Source organism: Salvelinus fontinalis, chromosome 10, assembly GCF_029448725.1.
Source record: "Salvelinus fontinalis isolate EN_2023a chromosome 10, ASM2944872v1, whole genome shotgun sequence".
In the NCBI taxonomy this organism is placed as follows: domain Eukaryota; kingdom Metazoa; phylum Chordata; class Actinopteri; order Salmoniformes; family Salmonidae; genus Salvelinus; species Salvelinus fontinalis.
Genome location: NC_074674.1, coordinates 4,265,492 through 4,290,604, shown reverse-complemented (window position 1 = coordinate 4,290,604; position 25,113 = coordinate 4,265,492). Strand labels below are relative to the sequence as shown.

Below are 25,113 nucleotides of genomic sequence, written 5' to 3'. Positions count from 1 at the left end.
AAATCGAAAGTAAAAGATGCAAAAAACTAAACTTAAGAACAGGAAGCATAGAACATTAGCACATAGAACATATCTACCACTTCTTAGACTTGCTTTCAAGTATAATGATAGGACTATAACTCACATTTCTATGTGAATTTGGTCAGGTCACCCAAAAAGTGACATATTGCCACTTTTAAATAATGCTAGTTAACCTCCAACCTAGCAGTCTGATCCAATAACATCCAAATCCTAAAAATGTGGGGACTATGTACAAAAAGTGCTGTAATTTCAAAAAAGCTCCCCCAGTATGAATGAAAATACACTGAAATTAAAGCTGACAATCTACACTTTAATAACCTCATAGTTATTGTATCAAATCCAAAGTCCACGAGTGGACTACGAGAAGGCTATCTGTGAAATGACCACTAAGATTTTACATTTCATGTGTGAGAATATTCTGAAGAAAAAGGCAAAGCGTAAAGGGTTAGGATTTGTGCTTTTGCTGAGTTTGTTTCTTCATGAAGTTGCAGTGTTTTGAAGGAGAGTATTCTTGAGCGGATTAAACCAAGGACAGTGGTGCTTAGAGCTCCCTGGCCACCAGCAGCAGCAGTAGCAGCTGTGTCCTGTCCTGTCCTCTCATTTGAAGATGTCTGTGCTGAGGTTCTCACAGGGTCAGAGTCATTCACACCATCACTCTATCAACTATTAAAAGTACCGTATGACATCATAACATCTCTTTAAAAGGAACAACATCAAAAAATATATATATAAACAACCAACCCACTGGGCACAGAATCACAGATGTCAATTCCACGTTTGTTCCACGATGGTTCAGCGTAATTTCATTGAACTTACGTGGAAACACTATTGATTCAACCAGTGGGAACCAGGTAATTGAAATAAAGTCATTCTCCAAAATGGTTTCATTTTGTAGATGGTGTGTGCATTATGCAAACCACTAACACTATTAACACACAGAGGAAGCAGTGGTTACTGTCTGTTGGTGTTCTACATTCACGTGTGGATTCTCTTATCTCTCTCTCACAGACCCACTTTTGCTCACAGCACATCAGAGGATGCTGCACTCAACGTCTCCTGTCCTGAAAAGCATGCCCCACCTTGCCCCCCCCCATTCAGGTAGCCCAGGCTCCATGACAGACTGCAGACATGAGGGATTCCACAGGCTGACTCCTGGAGACACTCTGGAGTTCCAACCACTTATAATCCAGAGGTTGTCATCACTAACCCACAGTATGAAAGCCCTCAGTGCAGACAAAATAAAAGCATTGAGGTTACTATTTTTAAATGGGGTGTTTGCCGTTTTGTATAGGCAGCCATCTAGGCCCATTGATATGGGGACTACAAAGACTTACAGCTGGATGTCACATTGCAATCCCCCTGGATAAAGCAAAAAGAGGAGATCTAGCTCAACACATAATTTTTCAAGTGTCATCTTTGTTTTCATGCCTTGTTCACCGGGATGCGACGCAGACTCCATGTCAAAGCTTTAATCCAATAAAGACTCATTCTTTCTCTTTGCAGCATGTCATTTAATTTAACAAAGCTCACCTTTTGCTGTGAGTGTGGTCATAGCACCCTTGCTCATCACAAGGGAAATGAAGAGTGACTAGAGGCTGGGGTTGAAAGAGGACCCTTCTGAACTGAAGCTTTCTACTCATCATCATCATCGTCCCATGTAGGGCCTGGATATAGCCCTTCACATTACAACCATCCCCTGCTTACTAATCAACTCTCCCAGTCCACTGTTAGACACTGACAGTGCAGTGTTCCAAAAGAATACACACAGAATAGTATGTAAGAATTAGTCAGGGAAACCATTTGGAATAGAATGATAACGTGTGTATTCAAGCACATCAACGTTCATAGCACTGTACAGTACGCACAGTGCTGACTGTCAACACTCATTGCGAACTATGTGGACATCGTTGCATGTTGTAAAAATTTAACTGAAAATACCATTTATTCCTTCTGTGCAGTCATTTATTTACAATATACAAATGTACAGAGCAACAGTATTAGATAACAGGTGTGGGTAGCTGGCTGTTCTGGTGAGCAGCAGCAGCAGTGATTTCTAACATGCAGAGGCCCAGCGCACCCAGAGCATGGACCCCTGAGCCTGTTGGATTCTCTGGCACCACTACACCACCAGAGCTCCTCCTAACAGGCCTGATGGAAGTCTCTCACTGCACGACAACTCAGCTACACTGGGCTTCCCCACCTCCACGTTCAATCTTCATTTACAGTCTGTCTGTTTTGTTGAAGAGCAATTATATTTGTTTTATTGTGATGTGGTTAAACAGACTGCCAATGATCACATTATCAAAGACAAATTGTGTTTTCCTTCTAACAGGGACAAGTAATGCTGGGGGAAATATTTTCATTCTGCAAGCAAAGCATTTCCATTAGTGTGTAATCAGAGTGCCAATCTTTTGACAGTATGATATACTGCCTTGATGTCAATGGCTTGGTAATCAACCGTCTTAATAGCTGGGTTATTGTAGATGGTAGCTACAGTTAGCACAAAGTGCAGCACTGATCACACAGATGATGACATCCCTACTGTCTTTCTGTGTGAGTCTGTGCAAGTCTCACAGAGACAATCACTATGTCAAAAAAGCAACGCAGAACCAATTTTAGACAATTAACTGTTGGGTTAAAGATAGCCGTTTGCTCTTCAATCGTTAATGGACAGCTAAAGCCACAGTCAGGGAAAAGTTGCTGGACATATGCTTCTGAAGCTAAGCGGGGTTGGTCCTGGTCAGTCCCTGGATGGGAGACCAGATGCTGCTGGAAGTGGTGTTGGAGGGCCAGTAGGAGGCACTCTTTCCTCTGGTCTAAAAAAATATCCCAATGCCCCAGGGCAGTGATTGGGGACACTGCCCTGTGTAGGGTGCCGTCTTTCGGATGGGACGTTAAACGGGTGTCCTGACTCTCTGAGGTCATTAAAAATCCCATGGCACTTATCGTAAGAGTAGGGGTGTTAACCCCGGTGTCCTGGCTGAAGTCCCAATCTGCCCCTCATACCATCACGGTCACCTAATAATCCCCAGTTTACAATTGGCTCATTCACCCCCCCCCCCCCCCCTCTCCCCTGTAACTATTCCCCAGGTCGTTGCTGCAAATGAGAACGTGTTCAGTCAACTTACCTGGTAAAATAACGGATAAATAAAATAAAAAAATAAAAACATAGATGCCATGAAAAAGGGCCCAGGAAAAAGCAGCCTCAAAGTACATTATGCAGCACATCAGAGATATTCTAGAAAGAAGATGATAGTCAAGTAAGTCACCTCATAGTAGCAGAAAAAGAAAAGAAAAAAGAAAAATGGTCTTACCTTCTACTGCTTTCTGGATAACTGTATGGAATCAGAGAAGACAGAGAATCATTAGTATTGGTGACTGAAGCACATTCACAATCTATAAATGCATAAAGAGCAGCACCAAACAGTTAATGCTAATTCTTCTGGGTTTAATTACAACACATACAGTAGGCCTCTCTAATTACAACACATACAGTAGGCCTCTCTAATTACAACACATACAGTAGGCCTCTCTAATTACAACACATACAGTAGGCCTCTCTAATTACAACACATACAGTAGGCCTCTCTAATTACAACACATACAGTAGTCCTCTCTAATTACAACACATACAGTAGGCCTCTCTAATTACAACACATACAGTAGGCCTCTCTAATTACAACACATACAGTAGGCCTCTCTAATTACAACACATACAGTAGGCCTCTAATTACAACACACACAGTAGTCCTCTCTAATTACAACACATACAGTAGGCCTCTCTAATTACAACACATACAGTAGGCCTCTCTAATTACAACACATACAGTAGGCCTCTCTAATTACAACACACACAGTAGGCCTCTCTAATTACAACACACACAGTAGGCCTCTCTAATTACAACACATACAGTAGGCCTCTCTAATTACAACACATACATTAGGCCTCTCTAATTACAACACATACAGTAGGCCTCTCTAATTACAACACATACAGTAGGCCTCTCTAATTACAACACACACAGTAGGCCTCTCTAATTACAACACACACAGTAGGCCTCTCTAATTACAACACACACAGTTGGCCTCTCTAATTACAACACACACAGTAGTCCTCTCTAATTACAACACACACAGTAGTCCTCTCTAATTACAACACACACAGTAGTCCTCTCTAATTACAACACACACAGTAGTCCTCTCTAATTACAACACACACAGTAGGCCTCTCTAATTACAACACACACAGTAGTCCTCTCTAATTACAACACATACAGTAGGCCTCTCTAATTACAACACATACAGTAGGCCTCTCTAATTACAACACACACAGTAGGCCTCTCTAATTACAACACACACAGTAGTCCTCTCTAATTACAACACACACAGTAGTCCTCTCTAATTACAACACACACAGTAGTCCTCTCTAATTACAACACACACAGTAGTCCTCTCTAATTACAACACACACAGTAGGCCTCTCTAATTACAACACACACAGTAGTCCTCTCTAATTACAACACACACAGTAGTCCTCTCTAATTACAACACACACAGTAGGCCTCTCTAATTACAACACACACAGTAGTCCTCTCTAATTACAACACACACAGTAGTCCTCTCTAATTACAACACACACAGTTGGCCTCTCGAATTACAACACACACAGTAGTCCTCTCTAATTACAACACACACAGTAGTCCTCTCTAATTACAACACACACAGTAGGCCTCTCTAATTACAACACACACAGTAGGCCTCTCTAATTACAACACACACAGTAGGCCTCTAATTACAACACACACAGTAGGCCTCTCTAATTACAACACACACAGTAGGCCTCTCTAATTACAACACACACAGTAGGCCTCTCTAATTACAACACACACAGTAGGCCTCTCTAATTACAACACACACAGTAGGCCTCTCTAATTACAACACACACAGTAGGCCTCTCTAATTACAACACACACAGTAGGCCTCTCTAATTACAACACACACAGTAGGCCTCTCTAATTACAACACACACAGTAGGCCTCTAATTACAACACACACAGTAGGCCTCTAATTACAACACACACAGTAGGCCTCTCTAATTACAACACACACAGTAGGCCTCTCTAATTACAACACACACAGTAGGCCTCTCTAATTACAACACACACAGTAGGCCTCTCTAATTACAACACACACAGTAGGCCTCTCTAATTACAACACACACAGTAGGCCTCTCTAATTACAACACACACAGTAGGCCTCTCTAATTACAACACACACAGTAGTCCTCTCTAATTACAACACACACAGTAGTCCTCTCTAATTACAACACACACAGTAGTCCTCTCTAATTACAACACACACAGTAGTCCTCTCTAATTACAACACACACAGTAGGCCTCTAATTACAACACACACAGTAGGCCTCTCTAATTACAACACACACAGTAGTCCTCTCTAATTACAACACACACAGTAGTCCTCTCTAATTACAACACACACAGTAGGCCTCTCTAATTACAACACACACAGTAGCCCTCTAATTACAACACACACAGTAGCCCTCTCTAATTACAACACACACAGTAGTCCTCTCTAATTACAACACACACAGTAGTCCTCTCTAATTACAACACATACAGTAGTCCTCTCTAATTACAACACATACAGTAGCCCTCTAATTACAACACATACAGTAGGCCTCACTAATTACAACACACACAGTAGTCCTCTCTAATTACAACACATACAGTAGCCCTCTAATTACAACACACACAGTAGTCCTCTCTAATTACAACACACACAGTAGTCCTCTCTAATTACAACACATACAGTAGGCCTCTAATTACAACACATACAGTAGGCCTCTAATTACAACACATACAGTAGGCCTCTCTAATTACAACACATACAGTAGGCCTCTCTAATTACAACACATACAGTAGGCCTCTCTAATTACAACACATACAGTAGGCCTCTCTAATTACAACACATACAGTAGGCCTCTCTAATTACAACACATACAGTAGGCCTCTCTAATTACAACACATACAGTAGGCCTCTCTAATTACAACACATACAGTAGGCCTCTCTAATTACAACACATACAGTAGGCCTCTAATTACAACACACACAGTAGGCCTCTCTAATTACAACACATACAGTAGGCCTCACTAATTACAACACACACAGTAGTCCTCTCTAATTACAACACATACAGTAGGCCTCTAATTACAACACATACAGTAGCCCTCTAATTACAACACACACAGTAGTCCTCTCTAATTACAACACACACAGTAGTCCTCTCTAATTACAACACACACAGTAGTCCTCTCTAATTACAACACATACAGTAGGCCTCTAATTACAACACATACAGTAGGCCTCTAATTACAACACACACAGTAGTCCTCTCTAATTACAACACATACAGTAGGCCTCTAATTACAACACATACAGTAGGCCTCTAATTACAACACATACAGTAGGCCTCTCTAATTACAACACATACAGTAGGCCTCTCTAATTACAACACATACAGTAGGCCTCTCTAATTACAACACATACAGTAGGCCTCTCTAATTACAACACATACAGTAGGCCTCTCTAATTACAACACATACAGTAGGCCTCTCTAATTACAACACATACAGTAGGCCTCTCTAATTACAACACATACAGTAGGCCTCTCTAATTACAACACATACAGTAGGCCTCTCTAATTACAACACATACAGTAGGCCTCTCTAATTACAACACATACAGTAGGCCTCTCTAATTACAACACATACAGTAGGCCTCTAATTACAACACATACAGTAGGCCTCTAATTACAACACACACAGTAGTCCTCTCTAATTACAACACATACAGTAGGCCTCTAATTACAACACGTACAGTAGCCCTCTAATTACAACACACACAGTAGTCCTCTCTAATTACAACACACACAGTAGTCCTCTCTAATTACAACACATACAGTAGCCCTCTCTAATTACAACACATACAGTAGGCCTCACTAATTACAACACACACAGTAGGCCTCTAATTACAACACACACAGTAGGCCTCTCTAATTACAACACACACAGTAGGCCTCTCTAATTACAACACACACAGTAGTCCTCTCTAATTACAACACACACAGTAGTCCTCTCTAATTACAACACATACAGTAGGCCTCTCTAATTACAACACATACAGTAGGCCTCTCTAATTACAACACATACAGTAGTCGCCTCTAATTACAACACATACAGTAGTCGCCTCTAATTACAACACATACAGTAGTCGCCTCTAATTACAACACATACAGTAGTCCTCTCTAATTACAACACATACAGTAGTCCTCTCTAATTACAACACATACAGTAGGCCTCTCTAATTACAACACATACAGTAGGCCTCTCTAATTACAACACATACAGTAGGCCTCTCTAATTACAACACATACAGTAGGCCTCTCTAATTACAACACATACAGTAGGCCTCTCTAATTACAACACATACAGTAGGCCTCTCTAATTACAACACATACAGTAGGCCTCTAATTACAACACATACAGTAGGCCTCTCTAATTACAACACATACAGTAGGCCTCTCTAATTACAACACATACAGTAGGCCTCTAATTACAACACATACAGTAGGCCTCTCCATAGACCTTTCTAATCTATACAATATCACTTCCAGTAATGATCCTGATGCTCAACTCACACATATAGTAGGCAATAGGCATCTCTTTAAAATACTAGCACATAGCATTTTACCCCATATTTGCTGTAATGAAGGCTGACACTGCTGCAGTTTTATCAGAGGATCCCTCATAGCTCATACCTACATGGAGGTTATACTGGATAGATATGCTTTTGATGAGGCACATTTACATGAGACAATCTACATTATGAGAACAGGATATGGTCTTCTAGGAAGGTTGCAGCCGTATGTTGTTATATATGATTCACCCAGTCAGGCCTATAAATACCACATCATTACACACCGATCTACTGTATAATTATACGATTACAAGCACAGACAAATTACAAGCCAACAGAGTTAAAGATGCACTGACACACAATGCACACACACACACACTCTCTCTCTCTCTTTGTGGAAATATTGTAAGTTATAAGGTCCCAACATAAAGTTCTCTGTGGGAACATAAATGGAAGAAATTATGAAATAAATGATCCCCTAACGGCAGGAGAGTGGAAACCTGATACAGTCTCTCAACGGTTTTGAAGAGGCCCAACAGTTTAAATTCCACATTACTTTTACCACCATTCACCCCTGGTAGTTGATTAGCAATGCCTCTGAAGTAGTGGCCACAGAGATCCGAGACCACATCAGCTCAATTCCCCTGTGACGACAGGAACCTACAGACGGCAACACACAGCCTCACACAGACCTAGTGTGTAATGAAGCATGGAAAGCCCCAGATTGCCAAGCAATAAGTGTCTGCGGGGCGGATGTCAAAGTTGTCAGAGGAGAGAAGGTGGGAGTCTAGGCAGTGCTTTGGTGATGGGTGAGTCACAGTTCCACTTCCTTGTTGGAGATTGCGATGCCATCGTGATAATGAGGGGAAAGAGGCTAAGAGCAATGCGTTATGTCAAGATCCTGGGGCTCAAAGGAATCTATGCTGCTAGCCCTTAAAGAGGCTATATGAATGCCAACATCACTTACTGGTTTAAAGACCAACGGATTGGATTGAATGGGAAAATGAAATGTATTCAGAGAGAAATTCATTTTCATTCACTACAGCTTGAGGAAGGTAAATTCAATTTCCCCAAATTGTGATAGATAAAAATGGAATAAATGTGGCTGTGTAATCTCACTTGAAAGGAAGAAGAAAATATTCAGAGAGAATCAGGCCACACTGTATATACTGTCTTCCAAACAGTGAAGAGACAACCTCTCTTTGTGTGAGCATATTACGGAGCACGGCCAACTGTCACTATAAATCATGAGAGTGCACAGGGTCCCAGTGATGAGAGTTCAGATACAGGTGAGTTGATGTCCCAGCATAATGGCTGATCTGCCTCAACATGGCAACATCTTATATGGGTCAAAATGACTTATATTGGGCCTCCCGGGTGGCGCAGTGGTCTAGGGCACTGCATCGCAGCGCTAGCTGCGCCACCAGTCTCTGGGTTCGCGCCCAGGCTCTGTCGCAGCCGGCCGCGACCGGGAGGTCCGTGGGGCGATGCACAATTGGCCTAGCGTCGTCCGGGTTAGGGAGTGTTTGGCCGGTAGGGATATCCTTGTCTCATCGCGCTCCAGTGACTCCTGTGGCGGGCCGGGCGCAGTGCGCGCTAACCGAGGGGGCCAGGTGCACGGTGTTTCCTCCGACACATTGGTGCGGCTGGCTTCCGGGTTGGAGGCGCGCTGTGTTAAGAAGCAGTGCGGCTTGGTTGGGTTGTGCTTCGGAGGACGCATGGCTTTCGACCTTCGTCTCTCCTGAGCCCGTACGGGAGTTGTAGCGATGAGACAAGATAGTAATTACTAGCGATTGGGTACCACGTAAATTGGGGAGAAAAGGGGGGGTCAAATTTATTTAAAATAAAAAATAAAAAAAGACTTGGTGAGACTAAACTACAGAGTTACAGGATCACAAGTGACTTCGAGGTTCAATGTAACCTTTAAAGTTCCTGATACTCCACATTTATCAGTCCAGAGCTTAACTTTCATTCATCCAGAAAATAGATATGACAAACTGATAACTCAGTTACAAGGTTTCTGATAAATAACCTGCACTGAATGTGGTCAAACTAATGCTAACAGTCTTCTGTTCTGAAAAAACAAATCCATGCATAGCTAGAATGATTAAGTCCTGAGCAAATGAAACCCCTAGGACTCAGCTAAACAAAATTCTAGGGCTAGAATCCAGATTCCTTAAAGGACAACAGGGTTTTGTGTTCCGTCCAAGCCTTCAACAATATGACAGACAGAGGCATTAGTCCTGCTTTCTAATTGTAATCCAATTGATGTGTGCAGCTCATAGAAGTGAAATACAGTATGCAGCTTTATGGAATAGTGAGAGTTGGCAGAATAAATTTAACATATGACGGTGGTGGCAGCTTGACAAGAAGTGAGATACACTGAGTTAATGGAAAAGATAGGGTTGAATACAACCAACAGACCCAGCCAGGCAAATGTTGAAGAAATATGTGGAGAGGTCCGTATATCTTTTAATCTTCACTTGTTAGCTTTGGCTTGAAACTTGGCACAATAGTAAAGGCCACGATGGAGTTGAATGCCAGTTATAGCTTAAACTGCCAGAGGCAATTTAACGTTAACAAGCTATTTCTCTGTCACTGTAAAACTCATTATGGCTAGAAGAACATTTGAAAGAGCTTGAAGGCAACTACAAGTGTTCCAAATGTAGGGTTCAAGCTGGGCCAATACCATGTTATTTGTGTTATTGATTTCTTAACATTTAAAAAAGAGGAAGGGCCAATAAAGTTGATACAAATGAGGGACAAAGGTTTGTGACTAGTGATTTGTTTGGATGGGTGTCTCGCGTCGACTACTAGAGACAATATGCATGACAATCAGTGACCCCTGGTGAGCTGTTTCTGACAATCAGTGACCCCTGGTGAGCTGTTTCTGACAATCAGTGACCCCTGGTGAGCTGTTTGACAATCAGTGACCCCTGGTGAGCTGTTTCTGACAATCAGTGACCCCTGGTGAGCTGTTTCTGACAATCAGTGACCCCTGGTGAGCTGTTTCTGACAATCAGTGACCCCTGGTGAGCTGTTTCTGACAATCAGTGACCCCTGGTGAGCTGTTTCTGACAATCAGTGACCCCTGGTGAGCTGTTTCTATGCCGTTCAACCATATTGAATAAATCAAAAACATGGGATTTGGTTGGACACTTGGATCAATGCTACATGGCACAAAAATATCCAGAAAACTTTTTAAACCAGGAGTTTATTCAACTAATCAAACTCACCACCCTGGTCTGTAGGTATACTGAACACATTTTTCCATAGAGGAGTCAGGCTATAACAACTAACAACTGGGTCATCTTTGTTGGTTGTAAAATCAACCCTTCCATGCTCCAATAAATTGCTTTTTTATTGAAATGAAAAATGACATTTAGATTCATCTCCTGCAGGCAGACAAAGACAGTATCTAATACTGAATGACCTTGAGCAAACACAACACCCAATGTGTAGACACAGATAACATATTCAATTCAAAGTGACTTTTGAGACACACCGAATAGCTTTCATTGAATGAGATGAATGCTATACACATACCCACGTATGTGTTTGAACTAGGAAAGCTTCTCTAGAGAGCTTGCTTTTTCCTCAACCATGTCTCTAAGAACAATCGGGCGAGAGCAGGACAGGACATGGGTTTAAGTTGCTGTCATAACTATTTAAAATAAAGTGCTACATAACAATAAATACTACTATATGACAAAACACATCTGGTGTGAGGACAATGCCCAACATTAATGGTGCCCCGTGTGAGGACAACCAACTACATTACTTGAAGACACAATACATTCCAAATCCCTTCAAGTTAATCATTGGGGTAACAATTCACTTGTTAACCATCTTATACGCCTCATAATGATGTACTCTACTGATGTCTGCTCTCTACAATTCAGACTGCAGTGCAGAAGATTGGCTCTGTCAGGTAATCTCTATAACAGCAACAGTTTGTGCATACTACATCCGTGTAAAACTCAGACCCCTACTCATAACATACAGTGCCTTCAGAAAGCATTCATACCCCTTGACTTATACCATATTTTCTTGTGCTACAGCCTGAATTCAAAATTGATTAAATATGACAAAGTGAAAACATGTTATTAGATATTCCTTTTGCACATTTATTAAAATGAAATACATAAATAACTAATGTACATAAGTATTCACACCCCTTTGCTATGACACTCCAAATTGAGCTCAGGTGCATCACATTTCCTTTGATCATCCTTGGGATGTCACTACAACTTCATTGGAGTCCACTTGTGGCCAATTCAATTGTTTGGACATTATATATTTTTAACGAAACAAATGTCTATAGAAGATCCCACAGTTGAGAGTACATGTCAGAGCAGAAACTATACCATGAAGTCCAAAGAACTATCCGTAGATCTATGAGAGAACTGTGATGAGGCACATATCTGGGGAAGGGTATAAAACAACTTCTATAGTGTTGAAAGTTTCCAAGAGCATAGTGGTCTCCATCATTGGGAAATAGACAATATATGGAACTATCCAAACTGCCTAGAGCTGGCCGTCTAACTAACCCGGGCAAGAAGGACCTTGGTCAGATAGAGTGGTCATTGGGTTCTTGATCACCTAACAGAACTACAGAGTTACTTAACTGAGAAGGGAGAACCTGCCAAAAGGACAACAGTCTCTACAGCTTTTCACCAATCTGAACTTTATGGGAGAGTGTCCTGATGGAAGCCACTCCTGAGAAAAAGGCAAATGACATCACGATTGGAGTTTGCAAATATGCTCTGTCTGTCACGTGCCTAAGGCAAAAGATTATGTGGTCTGAATGCAAAGCACTATGTTTAGAGAAAACCAGGCACAGCTCATCACCTGTCTAACACCATCCCTACCATAAGGCATGGTGGTGGCAGCATCATGCTATGGGGATGCTTTTCAGTGGCAGGGACTGGGAGACTGGTAAGGATAGAGGGAACAATGAATGGAGCCAAATACAGGCCAATCCTTGATGAGAGCCTGCTTCAGAGTGCAAACACCCTTAGACTGGGGTGAAGATTTACATTCCAACAGTACAATGACCCCAAGCATACAGCTAAAACAATGCTGGCTTGGCTTCAGAACCAGTGTGTGAAAGTCCTTGAGTGGCAGAGCAAAAGCCCAGACTTGAATACCATTGAAAATATGTGGAAAGACTTAAAGATTGCTGTTCACCGCCGCTCCCCATCTAACTTAACAGAGCTTGTGAAACTCTGCAAGGAAGAAAAGGAGAAAATCCCAAAATCCAGATGTGCAAAGCTGATACAGACATGCCCAAAACAACTCATAAGGTGAATGCACCAATTTGTAAGTCGCTCTGGATAAGAGCGTCTGCTAAATGACTTAAATGTAAATGTAACTCAAAGCTGATACAGACATGCCCAAAACGACTCAAAGCTGTAATCTCCGCCAAAGGTTCTTCTACAAAGTATTCAGTCAGGGGTGTGAAGACTTATGTAAAAAATATATTTCTGTATTTCATTTTCAATAAATGTGAGAAAAAAAATGGTAAAACATGTTTTCACTGTCATTATGGGGCATTGTGTGTAGATGGTTGAGAAAACCATATATAAATACATTTTGAATTCAGGCTATAACACAACATGTGGAATAAGTCAAGGGGTATGAACACTAAATAATAGGCACTGTAAAAAATACAAAACAGAGTTTCCTACATAGCTTCCATGTCAGGAGACACAAAACGGTTTCAAATGTCAGTAGGGCAAGGCCAGCAGTGCATCAGAGAGGGATGGATAGCAGAATGAGTTAATTTGAATGAGAGCAGAGCAGGCCTACAGATTCTCCATGTACATGTGCATCAGAGTACATGAGCGTATTCCCATTCCCTGGATTGGCTGGCAAATGAGGCGTGTGTCAGAGGGAGACATGCGTACACCAGACTGATTTATGTCCCTGGCCTAATTCTCCTCTCTGGTGAGGAGCGCTGTAATCGACTTTGACGCTCCTCTTGGCTCTGGGGGTAAAAGGTAGTCCAGATACACCTGAGAGAGATGACTGGGCCAATGAAGCTCTGTACTGACCACGTGGCCATGTGATTTCTTGACCGATGCGTGGTCTTGGAATGGCTACAAATTCCAAATCTTTGCCCCTTTGGGCTCTGTCGGAATTCAGCAGATACAGTTGAAGTCGAAAGTTCACATACACATAGGTTGGAGTCATTAAAACTTGTTTTTCAACCACTCCACAAATTGCTTGTTAATAAACTAGAGTTTTGGCAAGTCAGTTAGGACATCTACTTTGTGCATAACAAGTTATTTTTCCAACAATTGTTTAAAGACAGATTATTTCACTGTATCACAATTCCAGTGGGTCAGAAGTTTACATATACTAAGTTGACTGTGCCTTTAAACAGCTTGGAAAATTTCAGAAAATTAGTTAATGGCTTCAGAAGCTTCTGATAGGCTAATTGACATAATTTGAGTCAATTGGAGGCGTACCTGTGGATGTATTTCAAGGCCTACCTTCAAACTCATTGCCTCTTTGCTTGACATCATGGGAAAATCAAAAGAAATCAGCCAAGACCTCAGAAAAAATGTTGTTGACCTCCCCAAGTCTGGTTCATCCTTGGGAGCAATTTCCAAACACCTGAAGGTACCACGTTCATCTGTACAAGCAACAGTACGCAAGTAAACACCATGGGACCACGCAGTGTCATACCGCTCAGGAAGGAGACGCATTCTGTCTCCTAGAGATGAACGTACTTTGGTGCGAAAAGTACAAATCAATCCCAGAACAACAGCAAAGGATCTTGTGAAGAACATAACCTGACAGGCCAATCAGCAAGGAAGAAGCCACTGCTCCAAAACCACCATAAAAAAGCCAGACTACGGTTTGCAACTGGACAAAGATCGTACTTTTTTGGAGAAATGTCTTCTGGTTTGATGAAACAAAAATAGAACTGTTTGGCCAGTTTGGAGGAAAAAGGGGGATGCTTACAAGCCGTAGAACACCATCTCAACCGTGAAGCACGGGGGTGGCAGCATCATGTTGTGGGGGTGCTTTGCTGCAGGAGGGACTGGTGCACTTCATGCGTAAGGGAAAATTGTTTAAGGACAACAAATCCTGTAGAAAATGTGTGGGTAGAACTGAAAAGGCTTGTGGGAGCAAGGAGGCCTACAAACCTGACTTAGTTACACTAGCTCTGTCAGGAGGAATGGGCCAAAATTCCCCCAACGTATTGTGGGAAGCTTGTGGAAGGCTACCCGAAACATTTGACCCAAGTGAAACAATTTAAAGACAATGCTACCAAATTCTAATTTAGTCTATGTAAACTTCTGACCCACTGGGAATATAATGAAAGAAATAAAAGCTGAAATACATCATTCTCTCTAATATTATTCTGACATTTCACATTCTTAAAATAAAGTGGTGATCCTAACTGACCTAAGACAGGTTTTACTTGGATTAAATGTCAGGAATTGTGAAAAACTGAGTTTAAATGTTTTTGGCTAAGGTGTATGTAAACTTCTGACTTCAACTGTAACTATATGTGACTCGTTTCAGGAAACTATGAGTATGTCCTACTTTAAAAAATAATCTAAATATGTTTTTTGGCAGAAATACCTTCTGGAACTTGTATGCCATCTGTAAATATGAATAAAATTGTCACATTACGAGCCTAATTGGTTTAACCAAAGAAAATGTCAGCAACCTTCCCGCTAGCCATGATTGGCTGAGATAATGAGTGGTCTGGACATGCAGAGAGATGAGTTCAGATTGGTCTGCCATTTAGCACGCTTCTGTCTATTTGAGCTGGTCAGTATGTGTAGGTAATCGTCTCTAACGCAGCATTTAAAAAATATATATTGCGATAGTAGAACTGCATAAGTGTTTCTCTCCACTTTCTGGAGGACTGTTTTGAAATCAGTGGAATTAGAGCATGATAGCTAAGGAGATGGAGAAGACATCTGTCTCCGGATTACGTCTTCAAACTAATGGCAACCATGGCATCCGTGAGAGAGGGAGAAGCGTCCATCCATGTATACGGGTAAGATAGTCTAGCTAGCTACATTTTCAGATATTACACGTTTCTAATTTTGTCAGAAAGTCGTTTTCATTTCAAGTTAAGCGTACTGTTATCTAGTGTGACGACCCTCCCACTCTGTCTGCTGTATTCTCTCTTTGTTCTTGTTTCCTTATTAGGATGTCGGTTGGCAGAGTTGGGAGGGTCGTCAGCTACATGGGAAACACCTGGGTCCAGTGTGTCCTAGGATAAATACACCACTTCCCCATTCATGGAGGAGACTCTCTCCATGCAGACACCGTCATAGATTTTGTTGTGTATCTTGGTGGTTTTTGGTTGTTTGCTTTGGCACCTTTCAACACCCTGCATTATCACATTCATGCATGCTAAACACTCACTTACACTACTGATTACACACACCATTGTATATTGTACTTAGTTAGTTTATTTAATAAATATATGTTTTGTTATTCCTTATCTCCACGTTGTCTCCCTTTTGTTACGGGCTTTGAGCCGGTTTGTGACACTAGCTAGTTAACATTAGCTGGTTGGATCGCTAGCTAACGTTACGTGTATGATCTTTGTAGTAATACTATTCGTATTTCAGAAGCATTTGCTTTGCTAGTTATAGCCTAGCTAACATTGAACCTGGTTGGTTAGCTACCTGCAGATTCATGAGTTGGGATTATGGTTCCTTGTTTAGCTAGCTAGCTATATGTCTTAATAAGACTCCACTATGCAAGTATCCATTTCAATAGGGCGAGTAAAATGGTCATACTGATCTCTTCTCTCATTTGTTCTGGAAGTAGCTAGCAAGCTAGCCAACGTTAGCCAGTTAGCTTGGATGCTTGACTGCTGTTAGGTCAGCTAGCTAACATTACGTGTATGATCTGTGTAGTAATATTATTCGTATCTCAGAGCCATTTGCTTTGCTAGTTATAGCCTTATGTTAGATAGCTAACATTGAACCTGGTTGGTTAGCTACCTGCAGATTCATGAAGGGTAGTAACATTATGAGTTGGGATTATGGTTCATTGTTTAGCTAGCTAAATGTCTTAACAAAAGACTCCACTATGCAAGTAACCGTTTCAATAAAATGTTAATGATGTCACTGCGACAACTGTTGATAGACGTAGCTGGTAAATTTTGGTAAATCTAGCTGGTAAATCTATCTACTCCGATTTCAGAGCACTCTCATCTGAGTGTGCCAGAGTGCAGAGTAACTGACAAATTTACGAATGCTCAAAACCCGTTGAATATGTCCGGTGTCAGTAAACGTTGGCAAGAAAGTGTAAATTGTTGCCAGCAGGACAACAGAAAAACAGCCTAACCAGCTCTGTTAGGGTGAGTAAAATGGTCAGAGTGAGCAGTTCTCTCATTTGTGTCTGGAAGTAGCTATCAAGCTAGCTAGCCAGTTAGTTTGGGTGCTTGACTGCTGTTGTTACGCCAGAACACTCGGATCAACCCTTAAAGATATGGGTGGGGCTAAAGCTTAAGAGGGTGTGAACGATGCTGAATGGGTGTAGACAAAGAAGAGGTCTCCAGTAGGTGTACAAAAACATTCAAAGGCAATTTTCTCAAAAGTGAGGTTACAAGTTTCTTAACTTTCAAAGCAGAACTACTTTCCCATTGTTCCTCAACTGTAGTGTATGCATTTTCTAGCTCCGAGTCTCTACTTTTATCCAATGTAAAAAACACAATTTCAAATTTTGCTACGGAAGACCGAATCGAGCCGGTGGGTCACAAATGTAATATTTGTAAATTTCTTATAAGTCATATTTTTTATCATGTCTTCTTATCTTTTATCTCTCTGAGCTTTTGGCGTGCCTGATTTTATATTCTAGGTGACAAATATTGTCTGCAGTCAAATTGTGACACCACATTGGTATTCTACTGTATGTCTCTATTTAGAAATGTAAGAAAAGGTGCAGTATCAGCTCACACAGAAGCCCTCTGTGAATCAGAACACAAAGGGAAGTGTGGGGGTAGTGGGGGAAGGGTCTAAACCTAATGCAGGCAGTGGATGACAGCCATGGCCATGGAACCAGTTAGCCCTGGGTGTATTGATCTCTCTGAGGTGAGCATCCAGCCTATTGCTGAAATGCCATTCTGTTGCAAACTGCTACAGTATTCTGTTCCTATGGTAGCAGATATCTAGTATCAGGTAACAGCATGGTTTTAGAATGATGAATGGTAACGCCATTACTCTACTAGAGTGAGGTTTCCACCCTGCAGTATATGTGAGTGGTAGCAATAGAACAAAATGTCTGGGTGGAGGCTTGCAGATTTGCTTATTTCCCTTTAGCCATGAAACAGTCATCCACAAATGAGTTACGTGGGCCTAGCTAAACTCAGACAAAACGTCATCATAATCAACCGCCTATCCAACAATCTCAGTCAAACCCCCTAAGCATTCAGAAACAGAGCGTCAAGCTGTGCTGAAATGTAGATAAACAGAACTCTCCCACAAATAATTTATTAAAATGAAAATCTGTTCAGATAATGGCTCAGAATTACAAGTAAAACCCAAAGGAATCCCTCAAAAACCATCATTTAACTTCACAAAGTAATCAGTTTTACCGCTAAGGCATTCAAATGGAAAAACAGGCCCTTTCCAATAACTCATTCAGCTCAGTTTGTATTTGGCTCACCTTCATGGCAGTACTTTCCCTTATATCCAGTGTCGGTGCAGTCACAGAGGACCTCTCCCTGGTGGATGGAGCATAGGCCTCTGTTGCTGCAGGGGTTCTGTTTAATGCACAGATATTCCAAATCATTCTGAACACTCTGGCCATCCAGGAGCACGGGGAGGGTCTCCCCCAGCTTCAGGTTGGCGATCAGGCCCTGGAAGGGTGGCTCGTATTTGACGGTGCTGGACGTGAGGGCAGATAGGCGCACGTCTGGCGAGATGCCGCCTACGTAAAGGTCACTGGCCACCACCATCTCACTCCTCTTGGACTTGACCTCGGCCACCTTGTCCTCGTTGTCCACCACCAGGCTGGTCTCTTTGTAGTTACGGGTGAGCAGCACGCGGTGCCAGCGCTGGTCGTTGACACGAGTCTCCGTGTGCAGGGAGGCCGGCTCTGCACAGTGGATGGTGAAGCGAAGATGCAGCCGGCCGTCTGCGATCAGAAGCTCCAGGAAGTCACAGTTCCCTCCGTCGTCCAGGTAGAGCACCAGGGCCTTGCTGATGTTGGTCTTCAGAGCGAAGCTCAGCTGGCCTGTGGCCTTGGCTTCCCAGCGGCCGTACCGCGCCCACTGACCAGGGACTCCCTCGTACTCCAAGGCCGTGACCATGACTGTCAACAGCAGCCCAGTCAATAGCAGGGGCCACACGGCCCGAACTTCACTCCTCCCCTGTCTGCTTATCATCTTCCACTTCTGACTAATCCCTCCAACTAGGTCTCGTTGCTTTTAATCCACTACCGCTGAGAGAGAGGCCGAAATGAGCTCCAGTCTACACTGTTGTGTTTTCCCTAAAGTGTACAGCAGTAATATGACTCAAATTATTCTCTTTATCTTTGCCTCTCTATCCTGATTTTCTTCTTAGCCTCTCCATTGAGTGGAAAAATTGGGAATTGTGTCACCTATTATCCAGAGAACCAGCTACAATAACGTTCTGGTGATATCATAGAATCCATATGTTTTGGAATCTAGGAACTAGCACTAAACATTTAAGAATTAGGAACTAGCACATACTGTAGCCTACACTTAGGAATTTAGGAACTAGCATATAGCCTAGGTTTAGGAATCTAGGAACTAGCATATACTGTAGCCTACACTTAGGAATCTAGGAACTAGCATATAGCCTAGGTTTAGGAATCTAGGAACTAGCATATAGCCTAGGTTTAGGAATCTAGGAACTAGCATATAGCCTTGGTTTAGGAATCTAGGAACTAGCATATAGCCTTGGTTTAGGAATCTAGGAACTAGCACATAGCCTTGGTTTAGGAATCTAGGAACTAGCACATAGCCTAGGTTTAGGAATCTAGGAACTCGCATATAACCTAGGTTTAGGAATCTAGGAACTAGCATATAGCCTAGATTTAGGAATCTAGGAACTAGCACATAGCCTAGGTTTAGGAATCTAGGAACTAGCACATAGCCTAGGTTTAGGAATCTAGGAACTAGCACATAGCCTAGGTTTAGGAATCTAGAAACTAGCACATAGCCTAGGTTTAGGAATCTAGGAACTAGCAAATAGTCTTGGTTTACAGAATCTAGCAACTAGCACATATCCTAGGTTAAGGAATCTAGCAACAAGCACATAGCCTAGGTTTAGGAATCTAGGAAATAGCACATAGCCTAGGTTTAGGAATCTAGGAACTAGCAAATAGCCTTGGTTTACGGAATCTAGCAACTAGCACATAGCCTTGGTTTAGGGAATCTAGGAACTAGCAAATAGCCTTGGTTTAGGGAATCTAGCAACTAGCACATATCCTAGGTTAAGGAATCTAGGAACTAGCACATAGCCTAGGTTTAGGAATCTAGGACCTAGAACATACGTCTAGGAGTCTAGGAACTAGTACATTTACAAAACCAAGTGAAGTGGTGATTGTTGCAGAATGTTGAAGTGAGGTAGTTGGGTCAGAAAAAGGACAAAACTAATTCAAGGTTCTCTGTTCCTCTTCCCCTCCCTCATCAACCAAATATCCTGGCCTCCTTCCAGCTGCAGTCCAGTCCAGTCTCCAGGAGTTAGCTAGGCACAGAGCCAAGCAGAAACAGGTGCAAGCGCCATCTTCCTCAGTGTCCCATTGCTCTGGAACACACACAAGAAGACTGTTATTTGGAGAGAAATAAAAGATAATTGACAGCTTAGCATCATATTAAAACTCCTGCCGCTGGAGCTTTCTAATCTACTGAAGTTACATAATCATATAACCAAAATAATGACATAACATAATACATTATAAAAATGTAAGCTTTATCATTTTACACTGAACAAAAATATAAACCCAACATGTAAAGTGTTGGTCCCATGTTTAATGAGCTGAAATAAAATATCCCTGAAATGTTCCATATGCACAAAAAGCTTATTTCTCTCAAATTTTGTGCACAAATTTGTTTACATCCCTGTTACTGAGCATTTCTCAGTAACAAGTGTGGCATATCAAGAAACTGATTAAACGGCATGATCATTACACAGGTGCACCTTGTGCTGGGGACAATAAAAGGCCACCAAAATTAGCATTTTTGTCACAAAACACAATGCCATAGATGGGGCAAGATTGAGGAAGTGTGCAATTGGCATGGCAGGAATGTCCACCAGAGCTGTTGAGGGATAATTGAAAGTTAATTTCTGTACCATAAACCACCTAGAAAATTTGGCAGTACTTCCAACCGGCCTCACAACCGCAGACCACGTGTATGGCATCGTGTGGGCGAGTGGTTTCCTGATGTCACTGTTGTGAACACAGTGCCACATGGTGGTGGTGGGGTTATGGCATGAGCAGGCATAAGCTATGGACAATGTACACAATTGCATTTTATCTATGGCAATTTGAATGGACAGAAATACCGTGATGAGATCCTGAGGCCAATTATGAGGCCCATTTTTTTATGTATCTGTGACCAACAGATGCATATCTGTATTCCCAGTCATGTGAAAACCATAGATTAGGATCTAATGAATGTATTTAAATTGACTGAATTCCTCATATGAACTGTAACTCAGTAAAATCTTTGAAATTGTTGCATTTTGCGTTTATATTTTTGTTGAGTATATAATAACTCATGCTATTATATACATGTATGTTTTTTTATGTGCTGAAGCAATGTAAATCAAATAATTAAATAATGACATTAAAACAAATTATTAAAACATGACACATAAAAAGAAAGAAAAGAAGAGCAAGTGAGAGAGAGAGAGCGAGACTTTACTATTGCAATGCATTATTTATTAGTCCCCTGGCAGACACAGAAGAGAACCCAGAGAGGCACGGGAGGAAAGGTTGCTTTAGTTAGAGAGCAATGGAGGCTTGGAGGGTAGGATGGGACTCTGGGCTTCTCGATCACATCAATAGGGTTTGGAAGCTTCGTTGATATCACTATGGATAGTATGTTGACGGAGAGAGAGAAAGAGAAAGAGCGAGAGAGAAACAGCGAGAGAGGGGAGAGAGAGCAGATTGCTGTGTTCATTTTGGTGCATCTAATCAAATATGAAATGTATTTTTAGCAAGATTACCATTGCGTGCTGTAACTTTTCTCAAACGTCAGAAACACTGGGTGACATAAGGGAGAAAGTGTAAAATGTACAGTGCTCTCAGATTAGCTTCATCAGGATGGCCCTGCTGTTGTCACTTTCCAGTGCTTCTGTGTCCTTGAATGTAAATTCCAACAGCAATTCTCTTGCATAAATGAGAATAACAGTCAAGTCCCGTCAGTTATCTGCTAAGAAATAGATAAAGAGAGGAAGGTGAAACATTCCCCTTTCATGTATGCACCAAAATGACAATATCAACATGAAAACAATTGTTGAGAACAACAGTACACACAATAACAAACTGTTTCCCTGTCCCTATTGTTTCAGTAAAAAGCTAAAGGTTGGGGCTGGACCAATGCAAACACTCTCAAGTTCATAGAAATATGATTCACCATCCATGATATGAAATGTAAAGTTAACCATGTTTTGAAGCTATTTAGTGTTTGTTTACATTTACTTTGTTTACAAACATACAAGCAACTATATTTGGGGTTCTGATAGGGTACGGCAGTTGAACTAAGCTCATGAGGCTTTATACACTATATAAGGCTTTATACACTATATTTAGGCTTTATACACTATATATACACTATTTATACACTATATTTTTCAAGAATCAATGGGTACATATCACTAATTTCTAAGTGCAACAATGGATGTAGCAACTGCAGATTGCTCCTTTAATATAATAAAAAAAGACCCACTTTCAAATAACACAATTATAGTCAATAAGCCAGCGTGAAGCCGTAGTTCCAGGTTCCCCTCACTGCTCCATCTAATAAACTGAATAAAATCATCTTGATTAAAAACAGTTCTATTCACCTCTCTCATCAACCAAACCAGAAAGTGCTAAAGACTGCATGTCTTTTCAGACAAATCAGTGTATGTCTGCCTCCAGGAAAGCCACTGCAGAATCAAAGAAGCTAAGTGACTTTGGATTACCTGCTGAATTGCTGTGGCCAGTTTGGACGGAGGCATTATGTCCTGCGGAACACAAATCTCACAGCTCTTGAGGACAATGAAACAGCCCAGGACGCTTGCATGTTGAATCGTCACTTGAAAAAAGAAAAGGCCTTGTGACCGCCTCAGTTGATTTATCTACAAATAACTTGGTAACACACCCATTTCAAAAACAGGGGTCATTGATACCAATCGATTGCAGAATCAAAGACACTGAATAAATAAAGAGAGTGCAGATAGGGGTTACAGCAGAATGACTGAAACCAAAACATCAGCAATCCCTTGCATTTGTTATGTTATGGATATAAAACAATATTTACTTGTTGCTAGCCTGAGGTATCTCCACACAGAAGGCTCCAAATCAGACCAAGCACGAAGTCCAGCACCATCAAACAGCTGTCTTCCTAGCTAGACAACAGGGATGAAGCTGGGCTTAGAGCCAAAACTGTTCCGTTTACAGTCCAGGGAAGATCCTCTCCAGACCGGCTTTGAGCTGGATAATTCTCCATCTCTGAGAGGAGAGGTGTGAGGACAGGCTGGATAATTCTCCGTCTCTGAGAGGTGAGGTGTGAGGACAGGCTGGATAATTCTCAGTCTCTGAGAGGAGAGGTGTGAGGACAGGCTGGATAATTCTCCGTCTCTGAGAGGAGAGGTGTGAGGACAGGCTGGATAATTCTCCGTCTCTGAGAGGAGAGGTGTGAGGACAGGCTGGATAATTCTCCGTCTCTGAGAGGAGAGGTGTGAGGACAGGCTGGATAATTCTCCGTCTCTGAGAGGAGAGGTGTGAGGACAGGCTGGATAATTCTCCGTCTCTGAGAGGAGAGGTGTGAGGACAGGCTGGATAATTCTCCGTCTCTGAGAGGAGAGGTGTGAGGACAGGCTGGATAATTCTCCGTCTCTGAGAGGACAGGTGTGAGGACAGGCTGGATAATTCTACGTCTCTGAGAGGACAGGTGTGAGGACAGGCTGGATAATTCTCCGTCTCTGAGAGGACAGGTGTGAGGACAGGCTGGATAATTCTCCGTCTCTGAGAGGACAGGTGTGAGGACAGGCTGGATAATTCTCCGTCTCTGAGAGGACAGGTGTGAGGACAGGCTGGATAATTCTCTGTCTCTGAGAGGACAGGTGTGAGGACAGGCTGGATAATTCTCTGTCTCTGAGAGGACAGGTGTGAGGACAGGCTGGTAACATGTTGCAATGCAGCACTAATGCAAATGATCTGTCAGACACCAGAGACCAGACTTAACTACATTTACGAGTGGCATTTGTAACACCAACAATTATAAAAAGATTTTAAAAACTTGAGCTTATTAACAATTCATATCACACAAACAGCCTTTTGTGCAAGGGAATGTTAAATGACCTAGCAGGAATACAAAGACAAATCATTGTCCTGCCAACCCACTCTATGTGTCTGAATACAGTCTGAATAGAGTGCATAATATTTCTCTCACTCGGACTGTGGCTGTGTTTGTGAGGAAAGCGCAGCTATCCTCTCAGATGTGTCAGAGTGGTGCGATGCAGGTACAGAGCAGCTCTCTCCCCTGCCCTTCACTTCTGAACGTTACCTCTGACTCCAGTGTTGCATCAGGGCTCACTAACTCACTGAACACACAGGAGGCTGGGTGATGGTGGGGAACCAGGGCTTGCTCTGAAATGGCATAGTTCATTACATGGGGAATAGGGTGCCATTTCAGAGGCAGCCTGGGGGTTTCACAGCTAAAATGGAGAAAGATTAAGGCTTATGTCTTGATTTTATTTGTTGGAGTGTATGGAGGAGGGGATGAGCGACAGTGTAGTGTGTGGAGGAGGGGGTGAGGGGCAGTGTAGTGTGTGGAGGAGGGGATGAGGGGCAGTGTAGTGTGTGGAGGAAGGGATGAGGGACAATGTAGTGTGTGGAGGAAGGGATGAGGGGCAGTGTAGTGTGTGGAGGAAGGGATGAGGGGCAGTGTAGTGTGTGGAGGAAGGGATGAGGGGCAGTGTAGTGTGTGGAGGAAGGGATGAGGGGCAGTGTAGTGTGTGGAGGAAGGGATAAGGGGCAGTGTAGTCTGTGGAGGAAGGGATAAGGGGCAGTGTAGTCTGTGGAGGAAGGGATGAGGGGCAGTGTAGTCTGTGGAGGAGGGGATGAGGGGCAGTGTAGTGTGTGGAGGAAGGGATGAGGGACAATGTAGTGTGTGGAGGAAGGGATGAGGGGCAGTGTAGTGTGTGGAGGAAG

General features: G+C 42.2%; 1 protein-coding gene across 6 annotated transcripts in view; it reads right to left on the bottom strand.

Annotated features, from left to right (window-relative positions):
• LOC129863443 (neurexin-2-like) overlaps positions 1–20,513 on the bottom strand; it is a 301,564-nt gene extending 281,051 nt beyond the window's left edge. For all 6 annotated transcript variants that reach the window (XM_055935439.1, XM_055935443.1, XM_055935440.1 and 3 more), the window contains exons 1-2: positions 18,388–20,513; positions 3,336–3,356 (exon numbers count right to left, since the gene is read on the bottom strand). In XM_055935439.1, the coding sequence (XP_055791414.1) occupies positions 3,336–3,356; positions 18,388–19,108 (742 nt within the window). In that variant the 5' untranslated portion in view covers positions 19,109–20,513. The remainder of the gene's footprint in view (positions 1–3,335; positions 3,357–18,387) is intronic.
• Positions 20,514–25,113: the final 4,600 nt, after the last annotated feature.